This window comes from Sarcophilus harrisii, chromosome 4, assembly GCF_902635505.1.
Source record: "Sarcophilus harrisii chromosome 4, mSarHar1.11, whole genome shotgun sequence".
Lineage (NCBI taxonomy): Eukaryota > Metazoa > Chordata > Mammalia > Dasyuromorphia > Dasyuridae > Sarcophilus > Sarcophilus harrisii.
Window position 1 is genome coordinate 68,129,341 of NC_045429.1, and position 10,898 is coordinate 68,140,238.

General features: G+C 35.3%; 1 protein-coding gene across 6 annotated transcripts in view; it reads left to right on the forward strand.

Moving 5' to 3' along the window:
- TDRD5 (tudor domain containing 5) overlaps positions 1 to 10,670 on the forward strand; it is a 64,026-nt gene extending 53,356 nt beyond the window's left edge. For 3 of the 6 annotated variants that reach the window (XM_031936964.1, XM_031936966.1, XM_031936965.1), the window contains one exon: positions 5,238 to 10,669. In XM_031936964.1, the coding sequence (XP_031792824.1) occupies positions 5,238 to 5,491 (254 nt within the window). In that variant the 3' untranslated portion in view covers positions 5,492 to 10,669. Of the gene's footprint in view, positions 1 to 5,237 lie in introns of all 6 variants that reach the window. The other 3 variants (XM_031936968.1, XM_031936969.1, XM_031936967.1) reach the window with 2 other exon arrangements.
- The last annotated feature ends 228 nt before the right edge of the window (positions 10,671 to 10,898 follow it).

A 10,898-nucleotide genomic window follows, 5' to 3' on the forward strand; every position in this document is an offset into this window, starting at 1 on the left:
TTTATATTTCATCTTCTCTTTTTTTAATTCTTTATATTTTGCTTTATTATTTCTTTGTCTCTTGTAACTTCACTGGCTTCCCCTTGCCCATTTCTAATTTTCAAAGAGGCATTTTCTTCTTTAAGACTCTGCCTCTCCTTTTCTAATTAGTTGACTTTGGTTTCATAATCTTGTTTTTCTTGTGATTGTTTTATATAAGTTTTTCCTCAATCACTTATTTGATTTTTAAGGTCTTTTTTGAATTCTTCAATAAATTCTTTCTGGTGGTAACCATTTAAGATTACTCTTTGGGGTAGGGAAGCCTTTTATTACTTCAATATTCTTCTTTAAAGATAAACCTCCATTTTTCTCTGTTTCCACAGTAACTTTCTATGGTTTGGCTCTTTCGCCTTTGCCGGCTCTTTTTTTTTTTTTTTTTTTTTTAATCACTGCAATCATCTCTAGACCTGGGGTGGGAAGAATGGTTCCTCTGGCTTCACTTCATCTCCCTCTCAGACCTGAAACCCCAAAGCAAGAGCTCCATCCTCCTGTAAGTGCCTGTAGCCAACAGCCAGCCACCCTCCCCAGACTCAGACCTTGGAATCCTTATGATGTCCAAGAAGTGAAAGTTCTGTGGTGTTAGCTAAGGCTACTTTATTAAGCCCAGATAATCCCATGGCTCCCTTGCTTACTCTTTCAAACCTAGAGGTGTTCTTACTTCATATCTGTTAATCCTCTGTCCTGGGATCTTCAGGGCTTCTCCAGCTATTGTAAAAGGACCCCTGTTCTGCCCCAAATCATATCTGTTTTTCACCAGTCTTGTTTTGTTTGTGGGAGAAATCTGGAGAGTTTGGGATTTTCTGACCTCTTCCATATTCCCACAGTCACTGGCCCCCATTTTAAGTGTTTTAGGTCCTTTTTTATGATTTCTTAGCATTCATTAACAGTAGTTCTTTAATGACATGCACAAATTTTTGTAATTTGGAATATGTTTGTCCTGTCCAATAGGACTAAAATACTCTCCTACCTTTTTTTCCTATTTTAGGCTGTATCTAAATTTTTTAAGATTTTTACATACTCTTCCATTATGAAACACAGAATAGTCAAGTAATTTCTATACTTTCTTGGTATCATTATGTTAATATATTTTGTTGCCCTCAGCAATATTTATTTCTGGATTTTAAACATACTTGTACCACTCACGTTTTCATCCTGGTCCCTATTCCTCTCTTTCCATATTCAGAAAATTTTAGTTTGGAATCTGAATAGATCAAAAAGTTCCTATACAGCTTCTCTTCCTTGTTGGGATTATTACCAATTATGTTTTCAGAATTTCATTTTTTCAACAATTTAGCCACCATTTATTAATATTTTCTATATGCAAGATTTTGTGCTAGGTGCTGGTAGAAAAGTTTTTTAAAATGATAGTTCCTACTCTATAAGGCAGGATTCTGTTGAGAAGAAGGAATGTATCCCCTATGCAGAAGATGCCCAGACACAGAGTCCTGGTTATAGTTGAGGATGAGACGAACACTTAGCATGTTAAAATGCTTAGAAATAAGGAATGGCATTTTGAGTTTGGGGAATAACCATTGTTTAATTGGACTAGGATGTAGAGTTCATCATGAAAGGAAGTAATACACAATGGGGCTAGAAGATAGGTTGGAACTGTTATAGGTGGATGAAGGTTATGGAATTTGTATTTTATCTTAAAGGTATTAGGGAACTAGTGACAACTTTCAAATAGGAAAGTAACCTGGTCATATCTGTATTTGAAAAAAGTTTGGTAACTGGGAATAGAAGATAATGGAAGCATGGAGGCAAATTAGGAGATTATTTTAAAAGTTCAGGCAAGAGGTTTTAAGCTGTTAGCTGAATCTAAAGAATACAAAGCTCACAATCCTTCATGACTTCTGGAGCATTTTAAGTGGAGAGAAAGAAGATAAAAGCAAGAGACATCAGAGACACAGAATTGATTACTGGGCCAATATGTTGGACATGGAGCTTGAGGAAAAAGCAAGACTCAGAGATGACTCTGAGATTTTAATTAAGTTTCCATAACTGAAAGGATAGTAATGCCTTTAAGAGAAACTGGGAAAAATTGTGAGGAGAGAGCAGGTTTAAGAAGGAAGAAGAAGATTCATATGTGCTGAGTCTTGAGTTTCTGACAAGATATCCACGTAGAAATGTTTGACAGTTGGAGGCCTTAGCCTGGAATTAGGAGAATGATCAGGGTTGACGTCTTGGGAATCTTCTGCATGAAAGTAATGACAATACAAAGGAGCGTATCAGATGACTAGGAGAGAGACGTAGAGAAGGGTGATGAAGCAGAGCCTTGGGAGATAGCCATCAAGCAGTCAGGAAAATCCATTAAATACGTCACAGTTTTCAGAAGGGAGAGTTATCAGTAGCAATGAAGACTTCAAACAAGTATATAGGAAGACAAGAAGTGAAAAGGATCATAGGGCATGACCTTTAAGAGAAGAATTTCTTTAGGATGAGGAAGTCAGAAGACAGATATCAAGCAATTGAAGAATGAATTCATCATGAGAAAATGGAAAAAGTAATCAAAAGCTATTCTAATTTAATATTGGCTAATAATTACATTGTACTTTAAAAACCTTATAGAACACTTTATATGCATTTTCTCATTTGATCTTCCCAGGAGCCATGTGAGATAGGCACTAAAAGACATTTTACAGTTGAGGAAATTGAGTCTTAAGTTAAGGAACTTAATGTGGTTAGAAAGCTCTTGAGAGTCAGAGGCAAAATTTGTGCCCAGTTTGTTCCTTAACTGCGAGGCCACTCTCCTGGAATTTTAACAACAAAAGAGAGGAAGTGTATAGAGAGCAGGGTCAGAGGAAGGGAACTTAAGGAGAGTGAGACTTGATGGTGTTTTTAGGCAACGGGGAAAATCTACACAGAGATTGGAGATAAAGGGAAGTGGGGGGGGTATTATGTGAAATGGATCAAGGACACAAGTGGAAATATTAGTCTTGGCAAGGAGGACTGGACTATCTCTGAGAACAAAAAAAAAAGATAAAAAGATGTGAATTTTTGAGGAAAATAAACGAGGTTTCAATAGTGACCTCATGCTTTTCATATGATCTCATGGAAAGAGGGAAAAAAGAAGATGGGAGTTAACAAAATTTGGAAAAGTCACTGGAGAGTGAAATAAGGTGTCAGGGAAGAATCCAAGATTGCCATGAAGCAGGGAAGGGCCATTTGGGGGTTAGATAACATAAGTTTATATAGTACACAGTCTACATAGTTTTGTAACTCTACAGTGTTCAGTAGTTAACGAATTGCAACAAAAAAGGAAAATGATAGACATGATTCAGAGAGAGAGGATTCAGGTGAGTATGGTCCTTTGTTGAACTTACTGACTCTGTAGGCTTAGAACCAGGAAGGGGAGAAGCAAAGTAGACCAAAAGAGGAAAATAACTTGTAGAACAAGAGAATACAGTGTGCTAGAACAATTGAGTTCTCGCTGCCACATTTTAGAAGGAATATTGATAAACTAGAGAACATCAAGATGAGGGCAGCTGGATGGTAAGAAGAATAAAGACCATATAAGGATCACATAAAATAATGGGATGTTTAGCTTGGGGAGATGGGAGATGCATTAACTGTCTAAAAGTATTTAAAGGCCTATTATATGGGAAAGGAATTCAATTTGTTCTCCTTGCTTCTAGACAGTGTTGTTTGTCCTTTGTTCTTGAAAAGAACCATGATGTCATTGAAGTGATACCACGACAAAAGAGCAATAAGTAGAACAGCAGATTTAGGCTTGATAAAAGGAAAAAATTCCTAACAATTAGAACTGTTTCCCCCCTCCAAAAAAATGTAATGAAATGGAGTGGCTTGGGAATGGTAGATTTCCTTTCATTCCAGATCTTCAAGCAGAAGTTATGGAATAACTTGTTAGAGATATTGGATACAGGATTCTTGTGCACATACATAGAAGTCTTCCACTTCTCATACTGCAAAGGGAAGTAGACCAGGAAAAACGGGGGTTGAGGGACCAGAACTTGTCTAGTAAGAGAGAACAAGTTTGAGGACAGAAGCAGGGAAGGAAAGGGAAAGGATAAAGGATAAGGCATTGAAAAGCAGAGTTGGGAGTTCAATGTTTGGGATGACTGAGGTCATGCAAGGTAAGGTAGAAGACCTAGTACACCAATTTGTTGTACAGTGTGAATAACTAGAAGTTTAAAAAAAAGGTGACAAGGGTGGGTTTTGAGAGCAAAAGCAAACTCATAGGTGCAAAGCTCATTGAAGAAAAAGTGGCCTGGAGGTTGGTAGATGATAGCAAGAATTTCGATGGGGTGTTATTATCAGTTAGTCTGAATTTCAGAGATGGTAGGTAAATGATGGTGGCAGTAAGGAACCATATTTTCCCTTAGACCAGTCAAAAGATCATCCTTAACTTAGCTGAATTTTTAAAAACTTCTAAAAGTCTATAAATAATGCAGCATTTTCTTACTTCACCATTACTAACTATAAAATGGCATGGTCAGTTCACAAATATTTCCATCCATCCTATATATTACTTACCTTTGCTGAAAAACTAGTGATATGATACTTTGGCAACTGGAATCTGCCACAGTGACATGTACATAATAGACATTGATTAAATGTTGACTTTGAAATTTGGACATTTTAATTTTACCTTTGACATTAGCCTGGAATTAGAATATCTTTTTTGAAGGGATCCATTTGAATGCTTACTTTATTTATGGGAGAAAAAAGAAAAGCTGAAGGACTTTTTTTCTGAAATCCTACTTGAGTAGTCCAACAGGTCTGTAATTTCATTAATGTGGATAAAAAAAAAACATCCATCACTTTTTAACCTTTGTCCTTCCATAAAACCTTATGGGGAGTCTACCTAGTGTTTGAAATAAACCCATTTTGTTTTTATGCCCTTTTCAGGATTGTTTTTCCTGCTTTTTTTTTTTTTGACAATTTCATTTCCTGAGATTGTCCTTTTTCTTACCTTTATTCTGCTTCCCATCCTGACATAAATTGGCTTTGTCTTAATGCACCCTTTCCTCTGAACCATTTTCTCCCTACTACCCGAAAATTATTTTGATTCATTTCTACCTCACATATTATGTGCCCTATCATTGAGAACTGTCAACAAAAAAAGGAGGCATCAATTGAGTATAACCTAGAAGGAAGTGATGTAATTTGGATAGAGAAGGGAGGTGGTAGGTGGAGATGGCTTAGTGCTGCTTTTACATTTTGTGTTTTCTTTTCAGAGGAAATTGCTCCAGAAAATATGAAGAATGAGGATTTCTCTGGCAACCACGCCCTTACAATGTTCAAAGACAGCACCTGTGCCCAGGGATCCATGGAACAGATCTCTTTTATACTCTCTCCCGAGCACAGTGTGTCCCAGAAGCTCTTCATCCCTCGGAGCACAGCCACAGCAGCACTGGGAGCCGCCGCACGCCTGGCCATGTCTAGTAGCCTTCTACATTGGTATCCCAGATTGAGAAGAATGGAAGCATGAGGGGAGGGGAAGAGAAAAAAACAAACTAGATGGGGTAGACAGGGTAATAAGCCTTAATATTTTCCATATCCAAAAAGAAGCAAAATGATTTAAGATAGTTGATATATCTTGCCTTTTCCTTATTGTGTGACTGTACGTTGGCTCTCTTAGGCAAACAGTCCACTTTGACTTAGAAAATAGGCAGTTGATGTTCTTTATTTTTAAGTAGAGATAGTGGTTCTTATGCTGTATGGTTATGTTGATCTTTTTTTTTTTTTTTTTAGCAGTGATTCAAACTGATGGTTGCTTAATGGAAACCCTATAAATATTTTTTTCTTTTTACATGTCTGATAATTTAATGAGAAAAAATGAGTAAGGTTTTGTGATCCATGTTTAAGAAGAAAATCTCTTCCTCCCATATAAGAAATCTAAAAGTTTTTTTCCCCTTTGTTGAATTTGAATTTTTTTTTGGTGAAAAGAAGTGATAATTCAAAGGCTTTTACCCCTTACTCTGCCACTTTATATTTCAACTTTTTACGTTCTCAGTAATAAAACCTATATTCCTTGGAGGCTTTATTTTTGGCTTAGTTTAGCTCACTTTGATTTTTAAATTGAGGCAATATATTTTGTAATGTAGAGAAATCTCCTGAAGAATAGCTTAATAGCCTAAAATTTCAATTGCCTTCTATAGCTATAGCCAGAAATATGTAAAGTTCCTAAGTGATAACGGTTTTAGGATTTATAAAACATGCACTCTACTAAGCCAACCAGATTCTGTGACTTGCTTTTTGACATGCCATTTAGTTCATAGAAAAATGGTATTTATTGAATAGAAATTTTGAACTAAGTAAGCGATGCTAGTTGACTTTTCGTGGTAAAATAATATCCCAAATTGATAATCAACTTAGCTGTTTTGAATGGGATTTTTTTCCTCCACAGTAGGTAACAGAAACTATTCGAGAAATGCAAGAAGGTTGAAGTAGCTTAAATTACCTTGTTAGTTGCAAGGAAAAGCGCTATTTACACCTTTTTACTTCAAAAGGAGAAATTTAAGACACAGGTCAGTTAGGTTTAACTTTCCATACCTTGGAGTGACTTTAAACCCCTTCCATCAGTTTTATCACTAAATTTCTACCAATGGAAGGAATTACTTATATAAATATATTCTATATAAAAAAGATTATTGTTCACCAAACCTTTCTTAAGAATCACTTAGTAATGAAAAAAAGGCAACCCAGGTACTTTGGATGCTGATAAGACAGTGGTTTAAAATGTTGTAAAGTTTTGAAAAAATATTTTACTGTTAAATACAGGGACATTATCAGGATGATGATATGCCTAATTTTTTAATGTATTTTTTAAAATTTTACTGGTAGTTGGCACAGCTGGCTAAACTAAAACAAACTAACATTGTAATTTTAGCAACCCGTTCGCTAGGAAACTTTGATGAGTCATAAACAATATGAGTCAGTGATCAATTAATAGCATCTATGGTATTGTGTGACTATTTGGACATTATTTGATGTGGGTGGGAGAATTCCCAGTATATAATGTAGGTTTCAGTAGTTTTCTGAATGTAATGATAGGTTTCCAAGGGTTGAACAGCTTAAAGAATGATGATCCTTAGAATTTTCCATGAGAAAAAAGAAACAAATAAGGAAGAGTATTCATTAATGTCCCCTTACCAACTCAAGTATCTAATTTCCTTATCTGTGTTTTAATGCTTTATTCTTTGATAGTAAATTTTTCTCTGTAGATATAGGTCATAAAGCAAATGTTCACCTGCTAAAATTACTGTCCTTTAAATAATACAACCAAATTACCAGGAAAAGATCTGCCAAAATGTGAAGTTGTTTTTCTTAGTAATATACTTAGTTCTAACCCACACAGAATAAACTTCACAACTGGGCAAATTAGATGATGAAGAAAATACAGATGTTTATGGACCTTTTGATAACTAGTCAACTTGCCATTAGCCATTTGTAGAAAATCATTTAGGACCATACAAAATTAATCAGTGTCAACATACTTTGAAAGAAGACTTAACTTCTGATTTAAGCAGAATAAATCAGGAAAGTCAATCATGAGAAGTTACCTGTGAGACATGGACCTTGGTTTAACTTTAGAGAGCTGAATCGATTATCCTTTCCAGAAGGAACTATAATGGTTACTTGAGCTAATAAGCAGAACTATTGACCCAACACTTGGAAGCTTTTAAAAGGAGGTAATGGTCAAGGTTGTGCATATGAGCGTCTCTAAGAACGAAATGTGGTTTTTGGTTTTGTTTTTCTTTTTTCTTGGGCTACACTGATGCTTTTTTAGGAGTTAATATGATCAAATTTCTCATGTCAGGAATTAACATAATGGCATCAACTATACCAAAAACAAGGATCCTCAACTTTTTTCTGGTAAGCAGCTACTGTTCTGAAGACCTATGTTCTCTGGGGGACATGAAGCATAGTGTTTATGAAGTGTGATTCCAGACTGATGGGTAAGGGACTACCAGGTAGCCCCAGGAGTCAAGGAGAGTAATGCCAAATATGGCAGCAGTTTTAAACTCATCAGTTTCCAGCTACTTTGCCCTTGAAATACTCATTCCCAAGGAAACCAGAATAGCCTGGGAGCATTTGAAATCATTGATCTCACCACCTTTTCCTCTTGAGTTCATGGTTCCTTCAAGCCAGTATTTCAAATAGCCAAAAGTTGCAGTTCATCATGAATCTTTCGAGGGACAGCCCTGGTAAAAGAAAGAGAAGAGAATATGCTTAAGAAAGGCATGTGTTTTTGAGTACTGACAAATGAAATAATGGGACAGCTGTACATATGGGTATTTTATTCAGCTGAAATGTTTACAAGATTATCATGAGTCAGAAACCAATGTCCAACAAAGGAATCGCCACAAAAATATTTTACATAGCAATATTTTTTCAAAATTTTAAGACCTATTTCTCTGGAGATTAAATTTTTTTTTGTCCAGTAAGTAGTAGGGGAATTCTGTACCATCATGCCTCACTCCTAAATTGAGATAAGTATTGCTCGTTTTCCATGGCTCATTCAGTCCTCAGCCTTTGTTGAGAATGGCCACCTAGTGTGCATAATTTTTCAATTTGTAATTTAAGCTCAGCACCATTCCTAATGACTTATATACCAATTAATATATTCTGCCAGTAATTAAGAAACCCTGTAAGCTTTCATTGGATGCAAATAGATGGATCACTGGGAGAAGCTTTTCTAAAATTCAGCTGATTCGGTCCTATAGACAGCTAAAACTTTAAGTCAGTAATTTTCCTAGTACAGAGACTGAGAACTGAATCATGTACTAGTTCCTTTTATGTAAAATTGAAGTCTTGGCCAGAGACCAAAACAGAATATATAGTACGTCTCTGGGATTAAACCCATAGCTTAATTTTCTTGGTTGTCAGCATAGTAATAAAGCAATGACAGCTTTCTGCTTGTGAGTAGCCTTTGTTTCAGGTTTTAGTATTTGAGTGAGAATAGGTGATGGGGGATTTTTAACTTGTGAAAATGGGTTTTCTAGAAACAATTTTACTTGAATTCCATTTTATCTTGGCACAATTTGGATGAAGAAGCTGAAAGTTTCCTGATTCAAGAACAGGTTATGTCTTCACTTTTCCTTACACAAGATTTAAAGGTTACTTTTTGAGGGGAAATTATGGGTGTTACAGAAATTCAGGTAATGTTAGTATTAAATCGGGAGAGTAGTGAATGAAGAAGATGCTGTACTTGGCATCAGGAGACCTAGTTTCAAATTCTGGCTCTGTTTACTGGGTGTGGGTTACTTGACTTCTCAGTTTCCTTTATAAGTTGAGTTGAAGAAGCTCGACTAAATGACCAGTTCAAAGTTCTTTAGATTTCTGGAATTTGTCAATAGCAACTTGATTGATTTTATTCCAAACCTCCTAAGTTTCACAATCAGAATATCACATCTATTTTCTCAGGGTTTTTAAGTTATTTTTTATAATTGGCTAGCGACCTACTAATTCAGCAGGTGTGGCAATTTTCTTTGGCTTTGTAAAAACAGAATTTGCATTGCACTATATAAGTATTTTTCAGATAAATACCAGTAGCTCTCATCTGCTTTTCATTTTAAAATTTATTATCCATTTTAAAACACCATGGTTAATGACTATTCCTTCCAATGTCATCTAAAAATTATTTGTGGATAAATGTTTTTGGAAAGGTTTGAAAGATCTCATTTTCTTAATGCCTTGAACAAATAGAACCTTTTACAGATTTAACTTCATTTAGAGCTGGAAGAAATTGGAGATTCCTTCTAGTCTGGTCTTTTCTTTCACGATAAAGAACCTGAGGCCCAAAGAAGTGAAGTAAGTTGCCTGAAATCATAGGTTAGTAAGTAACAGTGGCAGGAGAAGGATCCAAGGCCTCCAACTGCAGATTCTGCACCTATGGTTGCCTAAAAGTTTATTCAGGACTTCCATTTACACACCCACCTTAAATCCCTGATAACATTTTCAGAGTCTTGTTATTTGCAAAGTTTGCTTTGTTCATTAGTTCACTTAGTAGTTCAGTGAATGTGACTGTGAAAAATTTGGTCAGCCTATTTTTCACCTGATTCTTGAATGGGGTCAGCATATCTCAAAGCAAAAAGAATTCCCTTTGTAAAAATATACTCAATGTTTAAAATCTCCCCTAATTGCATATATGTAGATAATATCTATTGGTTAAGACATAATGGTCCCTTTGTTCTAATTTTTGTCAGTGAAGACTATAGAATCTTTCAGTGATAGACCTTCAAATGGCAAGGGATTTGCTTACTTTATAATGTATTTGCTTCCATTACAAAGATTTCCAACTTTGGTCAGACAAGTGGGCAATGTAGTCTGGTGCCAAAAGTAACAATAATATTGTTCTTGTCTTTATCTGGGAGTGGAAGAACACTTACAAGAACAAACAAGAAAGAGAAGTGGACAGATAATTGTAGTTAAGTAGTAATGTTCATTATTCTTCTGGTCAGAGGAGGATCTATTGAAAATGGACATATAATAAAATGTTTCGTGTTATTTATATAATTCCTCCATATCTAAATTTGAGTAAAATTTTGAAAATCAGAAAAATAATTCCCCCCAAACTTGTAGTTCTTTTTTACCCATATTCTTGGGCTTAGATACAGTTTAGTAAACACACACACACAAAAAAAAAACTGGACCAAAAAGAAGTATGAATTTTGAAATTAAAAAAGAATACAATAAAATAAATTTTTCTCTATTGAATCAATAAAATTAAATTTTATTCTAATGCTTCTGAATTGTCCAAGCTTACTCCAGTCATGCTACTTTTTCAGACAAGCCTATAAACAGGTGATAGAATTTTCTGAGCTAAGATGAGAGAAACTGCCATATCTTTTTAGTAATGTTTTGTTTATCTAAAACCATAATAGTGGGCTGGT